The 25,876-nt window shown below is 36.9% G+C and overlaps 1 protein-coding gene across 5 annotated transcripts in view; it reads left to right on the top strand.

The window, feature by feature from the left end:
* Positions 1–22,171, top strand: part of PPARG (peroxisome proliferator activated receptor gamma) — an 84,319-nt gene extending 62,148 nt beyond the window's left edge. For 3 of the 5 annotated variants that reach the window (XM_058167435.1, XM_058167434.1, XM_058167436.1), the window contains exons 5-7: positions 3,053–3,252; positions 10,097–10,547; positions 18,937–22,171. In XM_058167435.1, the coding sequence (XP_058023418.1) occupies positions 3,053–3,252; positions 10,097–10,547; positions 18,937–19,184 (899 nt within the window). In that variant the 3' untranslated portion in view covers positions 19,185–22,171. Of the gene's footprint in view, positions 1–3,052; positions 3,253–10,096; positions 10,548–17,988; positions 18,033–18,936 lie in introns of all 5 variants that reach the window. The other 2 variants (XM_058167437.1, XM_058167438.1) reach the window with 2 other exon arrangements.
* The last annotated feature ends 3,705 nt before the right edge of the window (positions 22,172–25,876 follow it).

Below are 25,876 nucleotides of genomic sequence, written 5' to 3'. Positions count from 1 at the left end.
AGGATTTTAATCATTGATGATTTTTGCATCCAATAAATTTCTTCCAGATATGTATTTAGTTCAGGCACTGTGGATATTCTATTTTGGATGCATAATGTTTATCTCATTTAGCAAGAATCCATCTGTAATATTAATCTAGGGATTAATTGAGTTCCAAACCTAGTGTTGCATTGGACCACCAAACTCCTTAAACTGGTCCTACACAACAACCTTATGTTATATATTGAAAGTAAAAAATGGATTGTTGCATCAGTTCCGTCAGTTACTTTAGGCAATTCCTTTTCCAATGCATATACTTCCTGTCTACAAATGCGGAAGAAAATCACATGTTTTGGAGGTACAGCTTTTGTTGACCTCCAAAATTTATGGTTTATAGCACTAATCTAGAAATTCTCAGATTGTTAAAGGTACTGTGTGCTTTGCTTGATTTTATTGTAGGTAAATATGGCCGTGTTAAGCTATAAAGCTTGGCATCCACGGAAACATGCTGTACAAATGAGGATTATAAATAATATTGTCTCCTTTCATAGGAAGCAGAGACTCTTTGATCTTGCAAAGAATAATCTATTTCATTCTAATTCATATATTGTCACCAACATCTTTCAATTGGATTTGTCTCCATTCTACTATATGCATTTTTAAACATGAGCAATTTGGATCCTTTGCCCAGTTTCTAAATACATGGATATTGTTAGAATTATTTTCATTACAAAATGTACTGGTAGTTCTCACCTTATGATCACAATTGGGACTGAAATTTTTCCAAAGGCAAATGTAACTTTGGATTATCATTAAATGAACAATCCTAAATAAAGGATCATTTATCTCTGTGAATTTTCTACACAAAGGATCACGATGGAAGCTTTGATTCATGCCTTCTTTGAAGAACCTGTTAGATTTTTATCCTGCCTTTTTATATATTTTTAAAATTATTATTAAATCTGTAGTTTTGTCCTGCTGTTTTATTAAGGCAGCAAGCATATCTAATTCTCCTGCCTCCTTATGTTCGCCACAAGGAATTGGGTTGAGTTGAGAGAGACTGGCCCAAAATCACCTAGCTAGTTTTCACACCCAAGGAAGTCATAGAACTCATCATCTGACCAATACCATAATCACTACACCACGTAAAATCGCGAATTCCTAAAACATACAATTTAGAACACTTATTTGGTGCTTTGGCAATTTTGAACTTTCTTTCATGATTTTAACAATCAGTTAATAAAGGAATGAAGTAAAATGTTCTGCTGAAACTGAAGAACTTTTATCTTTTCTATAATAGAATACTTTCAGTTCTATGCAGAATAACTGATTGCAGCATATTCCACAGAGGTAGACAAAGCAGACATAATGAAGACAAACACACATACAGATAACTTTTAATTCCTAATATTACATGTCAGTATGTTTACCTAGAAAAGTTCCTTTGACATCAGTGAAATTCTACCAGGGTAAACTTTTTGTCCCTTCAAATTATTTATGCCTTCAGTGTAGAAAAGAAAAATAGTCTTAAAGTTAAATAGATACATTTTAGGATTTTAGCCCACATTAACCAACATTCTAAACATGCCTAACGCTATTCCCCTAGTAGAAGAAGATCAGTCTAGGTAGCTACTCTCTTTATTCAAATGCAGAGTCTTTATACAACCTGGATTGTACTAGGACAGTGATGGCTAACCTTTTTGCCATCGCATGCCAGGAGGGGCGGGGCAGGGGGTCACGCGCATGCGTACTCACACCCATAATTCTGTGAGCCCCACCTCCGCGCATGCACACGTGACTCTTCCCCCCCCCCGACACGCGATAGCCCGGTAGGCCCATTTTTCTCTCTCACCTGTCTCCAGAGCCTCTCTATGAGTCTGGGAGGGTGGAAAATGGCCATTTCCCTGGAGGCCCTCCAGAGGACAGAAATAGCCTGTTTACCAATGTCCGGTTGGACAGGAAGTAACTTTTTTGCTATCCCCAGCCTCCAGAGACTCCTAGAGTTTCTGGCCTCCGGAGGACCTGGGGAGGGTGGGAAAGGCAGTTTTCCACTCCCCCAGACTCCTAGAGAGGCTCTGGAGCAGGTAAGAGAGAGAAATGGGCCTTCCCCACCACCACCCAGGCCCTCTGGAGGCAGGAAACAGCCTGTTTCCCTACTTCTGGTGCACCCAGAAGGCCCGAAAATCAGCTGGCCAGTGCGCGCATGTGCACCAGAGCTGAGCTTGCATGCCCACTGATATGGCTACGCGTGCCATCTGTGGCACGCGTGCCTTAGGTTCACCATCACGGTACTAGGATGTGTGGGAAGCCATTTTTCTCAAAGAGAAGAAAGGAGGTGATTTAACAATGATTGGAACTGACCAAACACATGCACTCCTTTTCCAGTGAGAGGAAACATTATATTGCAGTTAGAATTCAAAACAAAGCATAAGCATTTTTTCATGATTTCCATTGAAAGAAATAGTAGAAAGGGAAAAGGAAAGTAATTAAATTCACTCTATTCACTTCTGCTGTGAATATATTCTATGGATATGCTGGTTTTCTTTTCTTTTTTTCTAATAATGGTAATGGGTAATGGGTAATGGATGAAGAAATCTGAAATATTTTAACTCTGCTTTATAGCTGGATGTATTGGAAAATATAAGCACAGAGCTATATTGGAATGTCAGAAAATGATGCTTCTTATGTAACAGTACATTCATTCGTTCATTCATTCATTTATTCATTATATTTGTATTACATTGGCCATGCTACTATGAGCTGGACATCAGTGGCCTGGTTTCCATCAAAACGCCACCAACCTCTCTTGAATTAGCCAAATGTCCTAAGTAAGCCAACCAAAGACACTGTCAGAGTCAAAGTTTAGTGGCGCTAAACTAGGATGTCCTCCTTCCCTCTTCATTTTTGGTACATTTTATGAGCTGATAATTTTTCCCTGTTGTTTTCAATGCCCTTTTTTTCATAAAAGAATTCCATCCTGTAAAGTTGTATAGGGTGGTAGAGGAAAAATGCAACTACAACAGAATGGAGATCAGTTAGGTGCAGTTTATTACTGTTGCCGTTTTCCTTTCAGCTATTAGGTTTGGGCGAATGCCACAAGCTGAGAAGGAGAAACTCTTGGCAGAGATTTCAAGTGACATCGACCAGCTGAACCCTGAGTCTGCTGATCTGCGAGCCCTGGCCAAGTTGCTCTATGATTCCTACATAAAGTCTTTCCCCCTGACCAAAGCCAAGGCGAGGGCAATCTTGACAGGAAAGACAACAGACCAATCAGTAAGTTCCATCCAGTTGTTCTTTTCTTTTTGGGCAAAAGGTCTACCATTCTAATGGACTATATTGTGTTTATGTGTTTTTTTTTAAATGTGTTTGGTACTTAATGTATTTCAAACCAAAGCAGGAAATGGTTTAGATGGGATAAGTAAACATTATTTGGAAAAAATCTAATAAAATATTTGAATCCCTTACAAGTATGTGAAGGTCAACACAACTTGCCTTCCTGTATAGTCACTCCTTTTTCCATTGGTAATCACCTACATTATCCATTGGAGCTATTGTATGTCTTAAAGCATCTATGTTGGGCTGCAGTTCAATCCCTTTCTTAGCATTAGACTGGATGTTTTTAGTTCCCTGGTAGAAAGGCTAATTCAAGAACCAGCCTTTTGCTAAGGTTTCTCAACCATGACAATAGATATGTGGATTCAAGAATTCCCCAGCCAGCATGCTTGTTGGAGAATTGTAATAATTGAAATTTATGCATCTTAAGATTGTTAAGATGTGAAACTCTGTGTTAGAAGAACAGCAAATTCTCCCTCCTTTTTTTTTAAACTAACCCATCTAGTCCCATTGATCTTTTTATTTTCAATTGTCAACAAATGTCTAGTGTTCAGTTCTTCCTTCCAGTATTTACTTTACTTCCTTATACTCTACCTGTTAACAATTCGTTGTAACTTTACTAATTCTATGCTCCTGAAAATCCTTCTTTACATCCTTTATTGTCAGCTTGCATTAGATCTGAGCAAGTTTATTTTTGTTTTCATTTGAATAAAATTTCCTTGGTCAGAAAGAACTCTTGTACTTCCTGGATGCTAGGTGATGACCTTGCATATGTCCTCTTGTCTCTCATGTTTTCTGACTTAAGATACAGATATGATCCTTTAGCCTCAGTATCTCAGAAGGCCACCAGCTCTGCATCTTCCTGTCAGTCATAGGCTGCAATTTCACAGCATCTCACCCGTGCCCTCTCCCTCTCCTTCTTGAGCTGGTTGATGGTGGAAGATAGGGGTTAGCAGGCAGGACAAGGAGGAAGTTTCAGAAAACAGAACAAAGCAGGAGTTTTTGACAGTAAGCTACTGCCTGCTCTGCAACTCCCAAGGAAGTACTGCCAAATTGTCTTTGGAGCATTTCCCCTGGAACAAGAGTTAAGTTGATATTTAATTGGTTTGGCTTCTCCAGACACTCCATAAAATTTATGGAGTTGTTGCTGCTCTCCCATTGAAAGAAATCTTTGAAAGAAATGCATTTAAAGAAATCTTAGTTTGTTTTTCTAAAGGAGAAGACACAGTTATATCCAGAAAATACAAAAGAGTGGCCACTTTGGAAAATGCCCCTCTGAAATAGAATATTGGGCAGTTCTCGCAACATGTTCAGCATTTGGCTGTATATAACCAAATACACTGTTTTGTAAGATATGGACATGTTCGCACTACCCACAACTGATATACTGAGAAAAGGAGGGACTGCTACTTCCAAATAGTTTTACAGGATCTGTGTGTGATTTATAGGTATGCTGTCTTCATACATGGTGGGCTATGTGTACATGTGGCCCCTGTTATTTGCAGAGATTCCATTCCAGCCTAACAAGGCTTATTTTATTGTGCTTTAGCCCTATATGACCACCCATCTTGTAAAACACAACTCTGGGTAGGTCACAACAATAATAAAACCACAAACAATAAAAAAAACACAAGTATATCAGGTACCTGGCCTACCATCTCCAATCCATCACTCTATGCATACCTTGAGTTCCAATGTTGCTTTATCACAGCACCCAGGGGGAAACCCAGCCCTTCACAGCTTTCTGCAAGGCTAGAAGTGTGGGGGGCCTGCCAGTTCCCAGAGGGAAGGGTGTTCAACAGGGCAGGAGCTGCTGAAGAAAAGTCACATGTCCTTGTGGGACATGTGACTTTTTGAGGGAGGGAATCTGGAGACTTCTTTAAAAACCAGATTTTACACATGGGTAAAAGCAATCTGCACACATATGTAAACATTCTCTCTCTCTCCTCATCCACACACACTTGGAAAGGCCTCCTTCAAACAGAACCAAACCTACTGATATGTAATACCTTTTATTGAGTTCTGCTCTGTAATTGCTGTGTCAAACATTGGATTATGGAACTGCTGTATGAAGAACAAATGAAATGGGAGGAGCAAGGATGAAAGAGGGCCCTTCAAAAATAGAACGTTATTTACTGATTGCCTTTCCATCAGTAATCCTGCATAAAATCAGATATTTTTTTATGGTCGCACACAAACGATCACATTTTGATAAGCTTTAAATAATATTTTAAAATGTGTGCGTTCAAGGCAAACATTATAATAGGCAGCAGTTTTCTACTTACTCCCTGAATAAAGAAAAATTGAGACTGGAAATTCTTTGAAACTGGGATTTCACAGAGTCTGATGTGCTAAGAATTACATCTAAACTGGATCTTTTGTGTGTGTTCTTGTAACAGTATTCACCTATCCATGATTAAATTCCAATTATCAGGATAGTGTTACCAGAATAAAAAAAAACCATATAAAAGGCCAATATTTTTTTGACCTTACCTTTAAAAAGAATGAGAATAAATGTGCTCATTCACTAAATAATGTGTAAAACAATTTTATTATGCATTCTGTGATGGACTGTGATGTTCCCAAACATTAACATGTTTATTGTGGATACAATTCTCAACTATGTCCCTTCTCAGAATTGTGGGTAGCACTTCATCATGTGTAAATGTGTAAATGACTGGTAATGCTTAAATAGGTTGTACAATTTAAAATAATTATGTAGACAGTTTTTCTGAGACATACAGTGCTCACTGGCCTTTGTAAAATACTCTATTAAGTGACAAGGAAACCCATTTTAGGTTCTCTAGCTTCCACTAATTAGTATTTTCTGCAATTTTCTAAGAAATATCACTTACAAACAGAGAAGATCAAGGAAGCACTGGAAATAATAAAGCAGCAAATAACACCTATAGCCAAGAAGATCAGCAAACACAAAGCTTGAATTGCAAATTACAGGCAGAACTTCCCATTTCAGTCCAATCATAAACATTTCTACCAATCCATCAATGGAGACTGGGGTGAATCAGATAGTACTTGATAAGGAAGAAACAGTGTAGTTCTGGACATAGATATGGGATAACCCAAGAGATACAACAAGGACTCAGCTTGGTTAAAGGAGGTAGATAAGAATGAAAAAACAGTTGAAATGAAAGAATTAGTAATAACAGCAGAAATGGTAGAGGAAGCAGCAAGAAACATCAAGAATTTGTCAGCACCAGTGAAAATGAACTGCATGGTTTTTGGTTGAAACATCTGACTGGTCTACACCAGTGGTGGGTTGCCCCCGGTTCGGACCAGTTCTACAGAACCGGTAGTAAAACTGGTGGGAGGCTCCACCCACTGACCCAAATGTCATCAAAACTCTTCTGAACATGCGCAGAAGAGCGCAAGCGGAGTGAGTGTGCGCGCGCAGGTATGATGCAAACTGGTCGTAAAGGTAAATAGAACCCACCCCTGGTCTACACTCACTTGTTGCCAAGCAGTTTACTGCAAGGAGGTGAAATTGAAAAGCAGCTAACATCTGGCAAAATCTATCTGATAATGAAGGATCCAGCAAAAGGGCCAATACCAGGCCACAATAAGCCAATTACCTGCTTACCAACAACTTTCAGATTGCTAACTAGTATGGTAGCTGATGCAGCCCAGCAGCATCTAATTGAAAGCAAGCGCTTTCCATTTGAACAGAAAGGAAACCTCCCAAACAGTGGACGAACAAAAGATTGACTCCTAACTGACCAGATGATTTTGAAAAACTGCAAGGGAAGGAAGACCAACCTGAATCTAGCATGGATTGACTACAAAAAGGCATTTGATTCCCTGCTACATGTTTGGATAATCAAATGTCTAGAAATAACATGAGTCAGTAGAAACATCTTAAGCTTTGTGCAAAGTTCAATGGCACAATGAAAAACAATATTGCTGTTCAATTGTGATAAACTGGGAGAGGTTAATATCAAAAGAGAAATTTTACAAGGCAATTCACTGTCATCACTATTGTTTGCCATTCCACTGATTCCTCTGTCAATAATTTTGAAAAAAGTTGCCCCATGATTATCAAACATCAAAAACATTGGCCAGGCAATCTCACAACTTTTACATGGATGATCTGAAGCTGTATGGAAATACACCATCTGAAATAGAAGTGCTGCTCGACACTGTCCAAAGTATTGCAATGGAGTTTGCACTGGACAAATGTTCCACCCTCACCATCAGTAGACTAAAATAGTGAAAGCTGAAGAATGCCCTACAGAAATAGCATTCAAGAGTCTAGATCAGGGGTGTCAAACTCAAGGCCCTGGGGGCCGAATTTGGCCCGCGGGGTGCTTAGATCTGGCCCACAGGGCCACCCTGGAAACAGCAAAGGGCTGGCCCATGGTGCCTCTGCCAGTGAAAACGGAACTAGGGAGGGCTGCAGTCAGCCCTCCTGAGCCCCATTTTCCCTGGCAGAAGGTTGCAGGAGGCTGTCGCAGCCAAAAACTGAGGAGCCCGTTTTCACTGGCAGGAGCCCGTTTTCACTGTTGGAGGCACAGACGCCTCCAACATGAGTGACATTGTGCTGGCCATGCCCACACTGGCCACACACACCCTGCCCCCCCCCCCGAGGTCAAACCATGATGCAGCCCTCAATGAAATGGAGTTTGACACCCCTAGTCTAGATGAAGACAATCACTACAAATACATGAGCATACTTCAGGCTCAACCACACTGAAGTCAAGAAGAAGGTTAATAGTAGATCATCAGAAGAATGAACAAGATCTTAGAGTTCAAATGCACTTGTAGAAATATCATTAAGGCAATTAATTCCTGGGCAATTCCAGTCATTTGATACACAGCTGGGATAGTCGATTGGACTAAAACTGAACTAAAAGCCCGGGATAGGAAGACCAGAAAAATAATGACATTGAATCATGCCCTTTATCAGTACAGTAATGTTGACAGACTCAACTTACCAAGGAAAATAGGTGGGTGTGGAATGTTGCAAGTACACCAAACAGTTGAAGAAGAAGAAAGGACATTGGAAGAACATCTGAAGGGCAGTGAAGAAGATACATTGAAACTAGTACATTATGAAGTTTGTATAGACCAAACTGGCCTTCAAGAAAGACCAAATGAAAGATAGAAAAGAGACGTGACAAGATAAAGTGATATTGCATGGCCAATACATTAAAAAATAGCAGGCAAAGCAGATAACAACAACACTTGGCAACGCCTAAGAACCGGAAAATTGAAGACAGAGGGGCAAATTCTGGCTTCATAAGATGAACAAATGCATACCAGGCCAAAATTGAAAGGACATCAACAGATAGTAAACCAGGCCTCTGAAAAGAATTCAAAGAAAAACTTAGCCACTAAAGAACAGACTGACTCTAAACAATGGCAGGACAAAGTAGCAATAACGGTGCACTGGAATATCTACAAGATATAGCATTTGCCTGCCAGCAAGAACTGGTGAGACAACAAAATAATAGAAAATGAAAAAACTGAAGTGCTCTGGGACTTTAGAATTCAAACAGAAAGGCCCTGGCCAGATAATACCTGACTTAACAACTCTGAATAAGAAAGGGGAAAAAACTTTTCCGCATGTTGCAGTGTCATCTAGTGCCTTTATTCTAATCCTTGTATAGGCAACAGATTTGAATTTTGACAATCCTCTGTAGCAACAGATCCATACTCTTTTGGGAAGTTCTCCAACCTTTCTATTTTTAAGGCGTTTTAATGGGTAAGGAAGAAAATCAGAAATCAGATCCTCCACCTTTCATCCTATGTATCATGTCTAACATTCCTTTAATTTAAAAAAACAGCAACAGTTCTTCAAAGTCCAGTTGAAGCAAATAGTACCCCAGCACCTTCGACTTTTCATCCAATTAGCTGCATGGTTCATTGTGATGACTTTAAAATACATTCTGAGTAAGCATACTCTTTATGAAATGATCACAATAGAGTTGTGAAACAGCCTTCTAGATCTGTCTGTCTTTCTCTCTCTTTCTCTCATCTAACTATTCAGTTACCTATCTATCTATCATCTAGCTATCTTATCTCCTGGCAATTCAATCACAATTGTTTACTTATTTTTGTTTTAAAGAATCAATGACTAAATCGTAAGTATTATTGATCTAGGGATAAATTCAATAAAATACAGTAAATGGATTTGCTGCACAATGCTACTGTCTTCTACTTCTATGGGAGTAATAGCATATCTTCCATGTTGTTGATGAGCTTTAGAACTAAGGTACAAGTAAGATTTTCTATCTCGGCTTCTCTTCTCTGTCTTTGAGAATGATGATGTTACATTCCAGCCCTGGTGTTAAGAACATTCAAGTCAGCGTGTGTATGAATTTGGGTGGGTTGGGGGAAAATCAGCTTAAAATATGCCAATCCCATGCTATACATTTTAAATAGGTTTTATTGCCCATTACAAATCTATGGCAAGGAAATTCAGAAAGCCGTAAAAATAGATTAGGTTTAGTGATAAAATATAGGAGCCGAATTGCCAGTATTATGTCAGTATAACAAGTTTTCAAGATGATAAAGCAATATGCTATTAGCTTTAAATGATTGCCGCTTCTTAGCAATTTACCTTGAGGGGAAAACATAGGGCTTTATTTACCAAAACAAAATGGTTTTTCTTCAAAATATGTCCTTGAAAACCGAGAGATCTATTGCAGCTGAGTTCTTCACATTCATACACTTAAGTCTATCTTCTCCAACCAGTTTGTTCAGATAGTCGTTGTGTTTTGTGTTGCAAAAATCCCGATCATCAACTGTATCTCTCTCTTTTTTTTAGCCATTTGTCATTTATGATATGAATTCCTTAATGATGGGAGAAGACCAGATCAAGTGTAAACATTTGAGCCCCATGCAAGAGCAAAACAAAGAAGTGGCCATACGCATCTTCCAGCGCTGCCAGTTTCGCTCGGTGGAAGCTGTTCAGGAAATCACTGAATTTGCCAAAAGCATTCCAGGTTTTGTGAGTTTAGACCTCAATGACCAAGTAACTCTCCTGAAATATGGAGTGCATGAGATCATCTATACGCTCCTAGCCTCCATGATGAATAAAGATGGTGTTCTCATATCCAATGGACAAGGATTCATGACTCGGGAGTTCCTAAAGAGTCTGCGGAAACCTTTCTGTGACTTTATGGAACCAAAATTTGAGTTTGCTGTCAAATTCAATGCACTAGAATTAGACGACAGTGACTTGGCAATATTTATAGCTGTCATTATTCTCAGTGGAGGTAAGTGTGAGAAAGTTTCATAGTTCTCCTTGATTTGCAAAGATTTTAGCCAAGGTGCATGACTTCTGAGCCCCCCAAACATCCCATATTTAGCACACCAGCCTTGTACTTTGGTCTTCAGTTCTCACTCAGAACATTAAAATAGAGACTAAATCCCTGGCATGGTTATAAATGCTTCCTGAACTGCTTTCAGTTGAATCATAAATTGGGCAGTCCTGATTTGAAAACTATGCTACTGTATTATGGATAGGCTCTTTTTCTCCAAAAGTCTAATTTACATATGTGCAATGATCCTTTTAAAACAAAGATTCTTGAGGCAATTTTTCTCATCCTACTATATGCAGTTTGGAAGATGAATGAAATGAACAATTGCCCTTCATGAAAGAGTTTAAGTATCCACCAGAAAGTATACGTCAGAAGTCAGGTCTCAATTTTTGGATCTGCTGTATGTGCAGCTGCTCAACATCCAGTGACTGCATATTAGCTGGTTGGACTGACTCTACTCGTGCTGGTTATTGGATTCTCTTGGGAAGAAAGATGCAAGAATCTTTATGTTAATTAATCCTTGCTTGACAATCTGATCTTTTGGAGCCCTGATTTCTTTCTGTACACATTAATTGCCCTTCAATCTGAACCTCTGCTTGTATCTCAGTTCTGGTTTGTCCTTCAATTCTTGTTCTTTGGTCCCAGCAAATTGGTTTTATCCATTGTCTCGTGATTCCCTTCAGACTGCTGTCACTGGACAGCTCTGACAATTCAGTCACAAAACTAAGGCTTGGAAAGTGTATACCACAGAGATGATATTCAGCAGGTTCTGACCAGTTCTGGAGAACTGGTAGCAGAAATTTTGAGTAGTTTGGAGAACTGGTAAATACCACCTCTGACTGGCCCCACCCCCATCTATTCGCTGCATCCTGACTCCAAGCTGATTGGGAGGAAATGGGGATTTTGCAATATCCTTCCCCTGCCATGCCCACCAAGCCAAGCCACGCCCCAGAACCGGTAGTAAAAAAATAATAATCCCACCACTGATATATCAGGACAAATTATGAAACCCAACATTATTGGTTCTGATTAATAGCCATTTGTCAGAGTCTGCAGCAGAAGTCTTGAGACTGAACATGGCACCACGTGTAAACAAAAAAGTGTCAAGTGAACCTATGTGTTTCTTTGTGACTCTTTGCATCTCAAGAGTGACCCTACTGAGTTGAGTTGCTGCTGCTTGGCACCCTATGCAGTGCTATGTTTTCTTTATACAGAACCAGAAGCTACTACCCTTACATAATTTCATCTCCTTGATTGCTTCTTTCTATCAACCATATTTAAGGATTGCATGATTCAACAAGTGTCAGGATTAAAGGAGCTTAATTATTATTTGGCGCTTTTCACTTGGAACTGCAGCATTAAGGCACGTTGTTAGTTAAACTAAAAAACTATTTAGCAAGAATATGTACTGTAAGAATTATTGAGAAAGATGTTGGGATGAGTGACTGTGTGGCTCTGAATAAAAGCAAAAATCAAAATTGATTTTTCTTTTGAGAGCTGCTTCCAACATACCAAATTCAGTTCCATTCTGTTTTCAGAGTATTATGGTACTGATGGAAAAAGTCCTGAGCCCTCTTAAATATTTCCTTTCCAACATGCCATTAGATTGGAAAAGATGAAAAGCTGTATTATTTCAAGACAGATTTAAAAAATGAGTTACAATTGTCACAGCTGCAATAAGACAGGACTTCTGAAACTTTGCAGTGGAATGAATCACTAACATCATTTCTCTTTTCCTTCACTTTGATATGACAAATTCAAGAATTTATGCTAAATAATATAATTCAACAAAAGTTAAAATTAAGTGCTTTGAGAAATGCAGTGTCTTGGAATGCAAGATTGTCAGGAAAAAAAAACACTTTCCATCTCAAGAAATTCCTTTGAGTTGGATGGTACTTTTTGAAAATAAAAGTTAGAAAATGCCTTCCTGCTTGCTTTCCTCAAAACACTGAACATATAAGAAAAAAAGAATACATCTCAAGTATGGATGTTTCAAATATTAATACTCTTTAACCTTTTTTTAATTTTATTTTAACAGATTCTTAAAAATGCAACCAAGGGAGGGGATATAAAGATTTCTAGGCTATAAAAATTGAATAAGAATTATCAAAGTAACATTAAAGATAATTCTAACTGTTATTAAAAGCAAATTAATAGCAATTACCAAATGCAATTAATAGGATAATCAGTCAGAAATATTAGTTTATAAATTAAGAAATTTTATTCTTATTATAACAAAACTTTATCCTTGTTGTAACAAAATACAATTGTTACTGTTAACTAACTGCAACTCATCCTTCTTTTAATATTGCCAATAGATAGATAGATAATTAAAAGTTTTAAAGGTTACCCTGTTAAGAGGCAATAGCTGCATTTCTGAACATGATAGCAAAACACTTCTGGTTGAAGTTGATTGAGGTAATACAATGTTGTGTCCAAAAATTGACTGTGTGTGTGATGGAGTGTGAGTGGGTGTGTTTATAATTTTAAAATAAGAGAAAATTCAAATCCATAAGGCAATATTGTACACATTGAGTTCTGCTGAAAAGGAATAAGTGGAAATTATTCATTAGGTGCTTAAATCCATTATATTTTCAATGCAATTAGAATTAAGGTATAAATTCACATCCTTTCCTGTTCTTCTGTCTGCCTGGAAACCCTAGAATAGAATCTACTAGGACTCTAATTTAGCCTGAATGTACATAGTCCAATCCTTGTTGGAGATATGCCAAGCTTTTATTGATCCTTGTGAGGTTTTGGTGCAGCTGTAACTTGTGATAAATTTTACCAACTGGTTTTTGCAAACTGGACTGAACCAGCTAGTAGACATTTCTAGCAAAGCCTCATTTAGTGCCTGTAAGATTCTTGCATGAGAAGATTTTCCCCTGAAATATTTGTACTCTTTTTTGATTGATTGATTGATTGATTGATTGATTTCATGCCATCAAGTTGATGTCAAATCTTAGCTCTTCCACCAGCAGCCCCTAGCATCTCTGTAACTGAATCTATCCACTTTGCTACTCATCATCCTCTTCTCTCTCTTTCTCCCTTTCCCAATATTAAAGCCGTGTCCAAAGATCTAGGTCTTTGCATCTCTCCAAAGTAGAGTAATTTGAGACTAGTCATTTGTGTCTCGATTGGGAACTCTAAGTTGATTTGTTCAGTGATCCATCTGGTTTGGGTTTTTTTGGATGTCCACAGTATTCTCAGGAGGTTTTTTTTTTTATTTTGGATTTTTTTTATCCAACACTTATTTTTATAAATAACTCAAGATGGTGAAAAGAGGAACATAACTTCCTCTTATTTTCTCACAATAACAAACCTGTGAAGTTGGTTGGGCTGAGAGAGAATAACTGGCCCAATGTCACTCCCCTGCCTTTCACGCCTAAAGTGGGACTAGAATTCACATTCTCCTGCTTTCTAGCTAGGTGCCTTAACCACTGAACCAAACTGGGGTCTTCTCCAGCACCAAAAGCATCAATACTCTTCCTATTTTGTTTCTTCAGTGTTTTTGTATAAATATTTAATATTTAAAATAGCATCTTCAGTGAACTTGGGAGACAAATTTACCAATTGTAAATTAAATTTTCAAAAGGATTTAATATGTATTTGCCTATAGAATGCCCCAAAACAAAGCTCTCACAAAATGGACAATATGCTGTCTTCCCAGTCTTTCAAATCTTCTTCAGGCACAATCCAACCGAAAGTACATTCAGGGTATTTACCTATTCCCAATAATTGTGCCTGAAGTTGTACAGATTAAAGTTTTCAAGTAAATAATTGCACTGTGGTTTGAACAATTGAAACAATTGAAAAATGTGCAGTCTAGGAATAAATTATTTTGACGCTTTAACTCGTAGTTTTAAGACAAGCTTTAAGCTGTAGTTTTCTTCATAGTTTTCATTCTGCTACCAGAATTCTGCCCAAAATGGTCTTTCCTGGGAGACAAGAGGAATGAGATAATCCTTTCCAGTTTCATTTCCCTGTTGCTCTAGGAATTTAAAGGAAAAGTGGAATAGTTTACAGTAGGAAAGAGGGGATCAGAAGACATTGCTTCACCCTTTCCACTGGAGGATTCCCACACTAGATTAACAGTCTCCTGTAGAAAAAAGCCATCTGCTAAATACTTCTGTTGGATCCAATCCAGTTGAAAATACTTTTTTTTTCAGGGTCCTGAACTATTTTATCAGTATAGGAATTGCTGTTTACAGATTGAAAAAGACAAACTCTCATTTAAAAAGACACACCAATCAACAGTTTTGAGGGATATTCCACCTATTAAGAATTTTTTAATACAACTTTTAAGATATGTGCAGCCAGTGCCAATTCCTTTGGATTTAAAACCTGATTTGTTCTGTACTCATTAAAATCAGGCACGCAACTGCTGAGTCACACTGACATTATGATAAGAGTTCCCAGCCAAATGCTTATTCTTGTTCTAAATGAGCTTCAGTAGCAATTGCTCTTAAGAGATAAGAATACATAGGAATTTTGCAAGTGTACATAGTACATAAAATAATTGTTATGAACATTTTGTAGGTGAATGATTAACAGAAAGTATGGTTCTCTTTGAGAATGTTAAAGAATAAAAGAGACTTCCACACTGGATAAAAGCCTATCTCTAAATATGGTCATCTACTTCGGGAACATTGTTTCAGCTTTACATTTTACGTATTTATCAGTCTTTCAAAAATAACTTTTATTGATATTACAATAGCAGTATTTCTAATGTTTATTTCTAGTTAACTAAAGTCCAGTTTAATTTTAAACTAAAGGAACTATAGAAGTTCATTTTTATCACTTCTGTTTAATGTTTCCTATGACTATTTGGGGACATAGGCATGTGTCCCTATGTTAGGACTTCATCCTAAAGTCTACCTGGAATTTATCTTTAAATGCATTGAAGTGTCCAACTATTCAAATTCCAACAGGCTCTCATAATTTTTTAAAAAAAATCTTCAACATCATAAGCTTGGCCTTGATGTGGATTACTTTAAGAGGGAAGACCCTTGGAGAAAGCATTATGTAGGTTTCCTCCCATTTCTTGGGTTTTTCTCAATGATAAACAAGAAAAGTGGTGAGAAAATAGGCAAGGGCTTCAAATCAAAGAGGGCATCTGGATCCCTTGATAAACCCAGGAAACAAAAATTATGCTGTGTCGCAGTGGTTAGAGTGCAGTACTGCAGGCTACTTCTGCTGACTGCTGGCTGCCTGCAATTTAGCAGTTCGAATCTCACCAGGCTCAAGGTTGACTCAGCCTTCCATCCTTCCAAGGTGGGTAAAATGAGGACCCAAATTTTTAAGGGCAATATGCTGACTCTGTAAACCGCTTAGAGAGGGCTGTAAAAGCACTGTAAAATGGTATATAAGTCTAAGTGCTATTGCTATTGCTATTCTGGAGAAAAAATCTTTTTTTTTTATTGTAGAAAAAAGAACCTGTAGAATTCAGTCCGCTTTTATATTTGCTTGGGCTACAAGGAAGTTACTTTTAGATAAGTTGAATAGTATTATAATATTAACAACATAAAAGACTGATTGTTAGTGAAGCAAGCAAGGGATTTTCTAGGATTTCAAAAACAGTAGGAAAAGAAGCTGCAGACTTTACATTTGCTTAAATTTTATGTTTATACACAATGAGTCATACACAGATGTTTTAGCATTTGCAGATTATCAAAATGTTGTTAAAATCTATGTAATCTCCCAAAAACCAGACATTTAAAAAAATATTAATGGCCACATCTCTAAAGTGTTTATGCACACATATCCTCCACACATAGCAGACAGATCTAAAAGTTTTGAATAAATGACCTTGAGTGTCACATGAGTAAGCTTCTGTTTGTGCAATATTGCACGAACAGAGTTTGTTTCTCTTTTCTCCTTCTTTTCCTGCAATAAATAAATAAATAAATAAATATGTTGTGCTCTTCCAAGCTTCTTGAGCAAATTTGAAACTAGAAGGAGGAAAGAGGGGAAGTCTGTTCTAACGGCAGAATCTCTTTTGCTGGCAGAAAGGCATCATAGGATGCAACTCGTAAAATAATGTAAACCCAGTATGCCTACTTCTTTTCGACACAGCTTTTCTATGTGTCCTTTTTTATAGTCTGTCAGGTGTGTCAAACTCGTGGCGTCACATGATGTATCGCGACTTTCCCCCTTGTTAACTGGTGTGGGCGTGGCCAGCGCATGACGCAGCCGGCCCGCTGGCCGCAAGTTTGACAGCCCTGTTCTGTTATTCCTTCCTCATTTTATTTAAAGTAGAGTGATAATTTTTTTTGGGGGTAACTAACTTATTGATTGAGTTTAGAATTCTACAATGGTAGCTATGCCTTTGTGATTTCTGAGAAAAAATAAAACATTTGAGAAAATGGTTCTATATTCTTGTTATGTAAATATTTGGGAGGGTATAACATTTCCTATATATTAGGTGTAGTTAGTCAATGTGAAATATAATGTAAAAACCCAAGTTATGAAGGAACTATCAAGTATATCAGTTTCAGTTTATATGGAATGCTGCCTTTTTTTTTTTGACACCAAATGGGTAAATAAGCCATTTTGTGATTTATATAACCAGGTTGTAAATCCTGACAAGAACTAGTTCAGCCTACATGAACTCCTTTAAAGAGACACAGAACTGGTTTCTTGTTTTCGTCTGTTATTGTTTTAACTTCCTTCACTTAACACCATACGATTTCTATGACCTTGAATAAAATCATATTCCAGTGACAAAACCAAGAGTTTAAACCTGGCAATGTAATTAACAGCTTTACTTAAACAACTTAATAGCAATCAGTTTGGGCTGTGAAGCTTGAGCTGCAGGCTTAATTGATCAAGGAATTTCATGTTTAACAATTGTTAAACAATTGTTAAACAATAAAGGGTAAACAATTACCCTTTCATGTTTAACAATTGTTCTACAAAAGCTGCAGGAATGGCCACCATGGGAATCTATAACCCAAATCTGGAAAATGACATTGGGTTATTTGTTAGGTATCAAAAGATTTGCACAACTCCTAAAGTCATCATTTGTTGATTTCAGTCCCTTTATTCCCTTTATTCTTTGATGATGCAGGAACTTTCTTGTCATGTGAGGATGTCTGTTCCCTCCTGTCTTCAGGCTGTAAATCCTAGACAACAACAGATCAGCCTCTTTTTGTTGGTATTGTGTGACTTCTTCATAATTATCATTGTCCCCATGAGCATTCTGAATGAGACAAATGGAAGTTTCTTACAGCACAGCTGGAGGGCACTAGATTAGTGAAAGTTGTACAGTACAGTACATCTTATCCAGACATCTGAGCCTATACCCAATGCCCTCATCTACAACAAGATGACACCCAGCTTGTCCACTTATTGAATGACTTAGCAATTGTTTTACTTATTAACTTTTGTCTTGCAGCATGAAGCCAGTGGATTCTGGTTATTGTGGTTTCACATTGTCAAGTGAGTTTAAGAGATTATATATTAGCAAGAGAGGCAGCAATGGTCACTTGCAGATGTTGTCAAAATAGGAACATTGTGCCCAATTATTAGTAACATTTGGCTATATTTTCATCCCTTTTGCTTATAGAATTATAGAGTTTCTCCATTTGTCCAAAAGTTCAACATAAACACAGAAGTTCAATTAAACTGTGGTTGGATTTTAGTATTATTATTTTTTTGTCTTTTTAGGATATAAGGCTATAGAGCAGGGAAAACTGAAGCAACTAACCCAAGAAATCTCATAAAACATTGTGGTGGTTTTGGTGGAGAGTTAGTTGAATGTTATCAAGAACTTCATGCAAAATAAAAATCATAAACAAATCATAAACAAATGGCAAGAAAAATGAAAAGAGAGGTACAGGTAAAATTGTGTGTGAAGAAAAAATCAGTACTCTGAACTGAGGCTAGAAAATATTTCTGACCCTAAAAAGCAGGCTTTTGTGGCAGACAAAAACTTATGGATCATTCCAGTTCAGATGGCACTTAAAAGGGGCCTCTGGTGGCTCAACAGACTAATGCAGTCTGTTATTAACACAGCTGCTTGCAATTACTGCAGGTTCAAGCCCCACCAGGCCCAAGGTTGACTCAGCCTTCCACCCTTTATAAGGTAGGTAAAATGAGGACCCAGATTGTTGGGGGCAATAAAAGTTGACTTTATATATAATATACAAATGGATGAGACTATTGCTTAACACAAAGTAAGCCGCCCTGAGTCTTCGGAGAAGGACGGGATATAAATTCAAATTTTTTTAAAAAAGGAAGTTTCTGCAATGCTAGAATTGCTACAGACACCTTTATAATTCAGCTATACTTCTGGATATGTAGCTATATATGTTTTAAAACGAATGGTTTTATTTGCTTCTAGATCGCCCTGGATTACTGAATGTGAAACCTATTGAAGATATTCAAGATAGTTTGCTGCAATCACTAGAACTCCAGTTAAAGCTGAATCACCCAGAATCATCACAGCTGTTTGCAAAATTGTTGCAGAAAATGACAGACCTCAGACAAATTGTAACAGAACATGTGCAGCTGTTGCAAATTATAAAGAAAACGGAGACAGATATGAGCCTTCATCCACTCCTACAAGAAATTTACAAGGATTTGTATTAAGGGTCATCAGATTTCTAATTCATTTGCATAAGTACGTTCATCAAATTGCACTATTTCTTTAAGAGGGAAAATATTACATACCTAAGAAATTACTGTGAAAAAAAATACCATTTAAAAAGAGACAGAGCTTTACTATTATAGATCTATTTTATGCATATTGTTTATAAAGATACATTTACATTTTGCTTTTAATATTAAAATGTCTTTATCATCAAAATGTTGACTGTATCTACCAGATTCTTTTTTCCTGACTTAGTTGATATAATAGCATTGCTTTTTCAATCTGATTTAAAAATAACATTGGAGTAAGAGTATAGTTCAGCTTCACTGCAAAGAAGATTAATTTCCCCCTCAAGGGAAGTTTTCTGGATCTTGATGTGGTTGTGAATCAACAACAATTATACAGGTCACTGCATTATTCTATAGTGCTCAAATTATAAACATCTAACTTTTAAATACGTTTTTCAGAAAGGTGCAAAAGGCCTCGATTTTTATTAAAAAAAAAAAATTAGCTTGCTGTCTTCTAAACATTCCTGACATTTACGGTATCTGGATTTGAAACAGACTGCCAGAAGAATGAATATTTATGATTTACATTTATATTAAATAAATATATGTACATTTCAAGGTGCTCAGGATATGAAGTGCAAAATTAGTTTTATGCTTTTTTTATATACTTTCATTTATATTGTATGCTGATTTCAAATGTGAGCTGCATAGCAGTCTTGTTTTTTTCTCTGCTGCCTCTAGCGGTAGCTTGGCACAGGACCAGAAACTCAGATTTGCCCTGAGATGTAAAACACTCCCTGTGTGTGGTGGTGAAGGTGGCAGAAGCAGGCTCTTTTGATCTTGGCAAAGCTGGCAGTGAGAGACCTCATGTGATTGCCCTCAAGCAAGCCAAACGTTACAAAGCAACAGGGCAGATTTTATGGGACTGCTGTTTGGATTAGTATTTATAGGGCAGCAAGTTGGAACAAGATAGCATTCGTCAACTTCTGACTGAGAAAGGAAATTGTTCTTCACTGGAAATGCTTGGTGACTTTGGAAAGCCTACTGGTATCACTGTTCAGACAGATCGTGCATCTGTCCTGCTTTTTGTATCCTGGGAGTTTGGGAGGCTGAGCCAAAATGGAAATGTAGGAAGCATCTTTATCCCCTCTTTTGCCCTAAGTAAATATGCTGCTAATGACGAAGATATAGAATGGTGTAAATGGCCTGAAAATAACACCAACGCAGGCAAAGTACTGATCACCATGATCTAAATACTATGGCTCAGGGAAATTCTCCATAGTGAGAGTGAATTAAATCAGAGGTAGATAACGGGTGGTAGTTCAGATATGCTGAATTAGAGCTTCCAGTCTCCCAAGCCCAGTGGTGAGGGATACTAGGAGTGATAGCTTAGCAACTTCTGAAAGTTACCTGTCCTTACTATAAACTGTGAATAAAGAATCAGGTTTTTGATCCACTGTGGATCTTCAAATCTTCTCTCAAAAATTCTCTAAGGAGAATAGATAGAAACAAGAAGGAAGCATCATTACAGGTCATGGTGAGTTAGCCTGTCAGCAGCCATGCTTCTAAAGAGAGTTGAATTTGCTAGTCACTGCCTTGAACACAATTATGGTTCTTTCCAGTAGGAGATAGCTCTCCATTGGCTGCTCCTAGAATGGTACTGCTAGGGATCAAAGTTCAAACGTAAGAGTCATATACATTTAAACCTCTGGCTTGCTTCCAACACGATAAATAAAACCATAGCAGGAGAGATGGACAAGTGTACATTGAATCAAACCAATAGGACTGCATATCTAAAGCAACTCAAATGTGAACTGTATTTATTATCTAAACTGAAAAGGAGGGTTATTCATTACACCCTGATTCCCCGTGGTTTATATATTATATATTTAATCAAGGTACAAAGCTTGAACATAAAGTGTGTTCTTAAATCTTGCAACTTTGTGACATGTTGCTAGATAGAATAGGCTAATGCTGATTCCATTCTGATGAGTTGGTTTGACAGGAGGTTTATTCTATGTGGAAAAGTGTGTTCAATACTTGGCAAATAGTAGTAAATAACTAGGATTCTAGAATATCTGCAAAGGAGATTTGATGACATTGATTTCCAGCTGTTCCTCACTTCTGCTTTCTATGAATGATTTATGAGTGGGAAACACAATATTTAAGAATTTAATGAGAAATTCTAGATCAAGTCAGAGTAGCAATCCAATGTGCCTCAAATAAAATGCCATTTTTAATTTCCTTACTGAAAATAAGGAAATCTACCTATTTCAGATTTTGATTTCAACTGGTGCTAATAGCTTGACAAAAAATGAAAATATAGTGATAAATAAAATTTATATTATAGTTTAGATATCATATTGCATTTTTCATAATAAAAACTTTCTTGCCAAAATGATATTCAAGAACTTAGGCATTTATCTGTTTAAAAGTAGTAAGCCGAATTCTGAATGAGGTACAAGAAAATATAACATTTTTAGCATGAATCGGGGTTTAAACTGAGAAAAAAGATTTTTGCCATGGGCTCTGTACTTAATTAGACCATTCACCCACTTCAGGGAAAAACCCTTTTTCTAAAGTCCCAATATTTTCTCATGTGAATTATAATCATAATTTTGGTTTGAGTTTAAATATATTCTGCTTCTATGGGATTTTATTTATTAAAAAAGCTTGCTCATGTCAATTTATGTAGGCTGTGTTATTTTCAGAACCTCGAGGGCTTTGGTGAAAATATTCCAAATCATAAATCACTGACTGTTTTTTGAAAACATGACTATAACCCAAAACATTTGTTAACTTGAAATTAACATATGTGTTCTTTTTTCCTTTCCTTTTCTTTTCTGAATTTTAGCAGGTATATATTGTATTATCCTCTTCTTTTTTAGAATAGCTATGAAACAAAAGGAGCAAAATTTTGACCGGGCAATTCAATTCAGTTCAATATACATACACACACAGCCTTAAATGTCCACCATAAAAATGTTTATATAGTATAGCCTTTATTGTCATTGTACATTATATATACAATGAAATTGTTTTAGCTTCTCTGGTGCGATCCATAACAGAAAATACAAAAATATGCTTCTATGCACATTTTTAGGAATGCTATAAACCACTGAAGATACCCATTGTGTTTGTTGAATATTAATGGATATAGCTTGTTTAAAATTAATTTCTTGTTTTCAGATTGCTAAAAATTTAGTAGCATGTTTCAGAAAGAAAGGCAGTCTTTAATTTCACAATTGTAATACACTGAAAACTTTGTAGAATGTCCAAATTCTTATTATTATTTTTAGTAAATATTCAGTAAATTTTCATATTACTAGTTACTGCTGATCACAGGTTGAATCTACTAATGGTAATGAACTAAATTTGTAAACCTAAAAGAGGAATCCCCAAACCCCGTTTTGCGGCCCCATTACCAGGCCCCAGCAGGCCAGCACATGAAACTCAAAGGACATGTGTGTGAAATCAACTCCTCTGCCCCCTGCAGATCTGCAGAGCCAGAAAGTTTGGGGACTACTGACCTAAAACAGCTATGGGAGTTAATCAGCTAAAACTGAAAAGGACTGAAGTGTCTCCACAACTATGAAAATATTTTAACAATTTGTTTTCAAAAGTTGTTTCCTGTATAATATGTAACCTTTTTAGAGAACAGTAAATTGTTGGGTTTTTTTAATAGACGTGGCAGTCATTGTACTATTCACTTCTAGGATACTAAAACAAAGTGATAAATGACTGGAACAATTCTTGTAGAGAACACACCTGTGATCACAGGAGCCATCTTTCACCACTCTTGCATTCTGCAAATCTATTGAAGACTAGACAAGCTACATGTGATAGGAGTTGAAGTTCACATCTGGCAAATGCTAATTAGGTGAAGGGTTGAGAAATCTATCCTTAACCATTGAGGAATAGGAATTATTGAGGGGGATTTGGTAGAAACAGCAAAGACTGAATTACACATTCTCACCTCTGGTCCATGCTTCCTATTCCGTAAGATTTGACTTAGAGCCCCTATTGGACTATTTCTATGGAATTTAACAACTTGAATTATTTTTCTGAAAACTAAAATGTTTTAAAAACACAAGTTCAATGAATGTGATGCAGATGTCATCACACATATAAGTATATTCTCATATTCACTGGGTTGTGGACCTATGTAAAGGGCATACATATAAGTATTCTACATTGATAAACTGGGCAAACACACAACAGCTAAAATAACAAAACTATTGCTAAATCTTGCTCTCAGGCTACTCTCAGGTAAGTATTTTAATAATTACTGTCCAGAATTTCACATATCTGAATATAATGTGCCCTATGTGCAAAAGCATAATAAAACCATTTCACCAAGAAATTGTTCTCTTCATGATCACAAAACCCTACAGTAAAAACTGTGAAATAGGAGGTCTTTTAGAAATTGCTGAACCATAGCTGGCAGTACTCAGGAGCATAGCCAATGGTGACAGATTATGAGAGTTGTAATTCTGTAATATCTTTCCAATCATGATCTACATGATATAATCCTCCAGTAATACTCTAAAGCAGTGTTTCTCAACCTTGGCGACTTTTAAGTTGTGTGGACCAACACCCAGATACCCTTATACTGCACTGGCTGGGGAACTGAAGTTTACACATCTTAAAGTTGTCAAGGTTGAGAAACACTGGTCTAAGCAAATGAAGTAGGTCTGAGTACACAAGATAGAACAGAAATTACAGTTGTTCCTGAAAACTGACTGAACATGCTATGAAAAGCCACTCAGGATAAGAAACTCCAACATTTTGGACTTAGCTGTCTTGTGAATCATATGATTTGCAATATAACAATTAGGACATTTGTGCCCATTCCAGTACAACTAACATCAAACAAATACAGGTGGGAATAGAGGCAATAAAATATGGGAGGAGAGGGAAAAGGAAAATATAAGCAGATTGTGAATTGACTTGCTTTAAAAAAATCCCACTTGCATACGCTTTGGATAGCAGTAAAAACTGAACACTCATTCGACAGATAAGCCAATTGATAAGTTTATGAATTTATTTTGCTACCTGAAGAATGGAAAATTGTGTTCCCTGCTAAGTGCTGGATAACTAAGATTTTACTACTTTTTTATGGCATTCAGTTTACCCATCCGATGCACACCCTCTTTTTTTTCTGGTTATCTCATTTTCTCCCCTCTATATCCTTCTACTCCAAAATGAAGCTCTATCATTTTAATTTTTTTCAAAATTTGTTGTTGCTTTTCATGGGACTATCAAAGCAGATAAATACATGCAGGGATGCCTCAGGGCATAGTTAAAAGAATTAAGATGGCACCACTGCTTTGATCAAATCATTTTGGCTGCTATAATGGCTTTTTGACTGTACCCTGCAGACACCTCTGAACTATTGCAAATCTAAGATAAAGACCTGGGACTTCTCTTACACCATAACTGAGGTTTTGCACAAGGTGGCTACCCAACCCACCCATCCTCAATGCCTCTTTGTGTCTATTAAGATTTGCAGATTTTAGCAATAAATCTGGGGTTGAGTCAAATTGGAAAATAGTTCAGGGGAAAAGTGCAGATGTGGTCTTTCTGCTTCAGTGAGAAAGGAAAGACCTGAAAGAGTCACCAGATGGATCTTCAAACAAGATGCAGAGCAAAGTCAACTGTAATAAAAATTTGATTCAGGTCAAATGAAATTAGTTCTGCTGAGTCTCAATTAAGAAAAAATAAAACAGCTACTTAAGATATATGCACTGTTTTTTAGCAGCTACTCTTCCACAGATTAGAAATATACAAATCAGTAATCATTGATTGTCCACTGATTTCAAGGACACTGTAATAAGCTATAATGAAATTTGCATAGTTTTGGCTTTACATCTCTGTGAATTTACAGAGTTTATTTGATACAGGTAGTCCTCATCTTATAACCATTGATTTAATGACCTTTCAGTTACAACAGCATTGAAAAAAATGACTTATGACTGTTTTTCGCACAACCATTGCACGGTTTTCGCACAACCATGTGCACCCCACGGTCACATAGTCAAAATTCAGATGCTTTTCAACTTGTTCATATTTTGATAGAGTGTCCCGTGATCATCTTTTGCAACCTTCTGACAAGCAAAGTCAATGGGGAAGCCACATTTATTTAACAACAGTGTTACTAACCTAACATCTACAGGGATTCACTTAACATCTGTGGCAAAAAAGTTCATAACATAAAGCAAATCTCACTTAATAAATGTCTTGCTTAACAACATAAATTGTGGGCTGAATTGTGGTTGTAAGTTGAAGACTATCTGTATTTATAAAAGCCCCAATAAACAGTTCATCAGGTGAACTCAGTATGTATGAATTTAGTAAAAAAAAAAGGGCTCCTCTACATAAGCGTAGATAGTATCCAGTGCAATTTACTGAAGTGCAAACTTTTAATTTTGGTTACAGCTCATCCTACCCTCTACCTAAAATATGACATATGTTTGATTATGAATAAATCATCAACATTTTCAATCCAAAAGAAGGACTGACTTTTTTCAAAATCTAAAACAGGATTCACCAAATTCACTATCTTGAGGTCTTCCAAAGGTTTCATAAAACAGAGATTGGGACAACATAGGTTATTCTTTACACTGAGTTGCACTATCTATATAGGTTGAGATACTGTTGTAACATGGAAGGTGTTTTTCAAA

Source organism: Ahaetulla prasina, chromosome 2 (assembly GCF_028640845.1).
Source record: "Ahaetulla prasina isolate Xishuangbanna chromosome 2, ASM2864084v1, whole genome shotgun sequence".
NCBI lineage: Eukaryota > Metazoa > Chordata > Lepidosauria > Squamata > Colubridae > Ahaetulla > Ahaetulla prasina.
The sequence above is the reverse complement of the archived record's forward strand: the minus strand, read 5'-3'. Positions and strand labels throughout refer to the sequence as shown.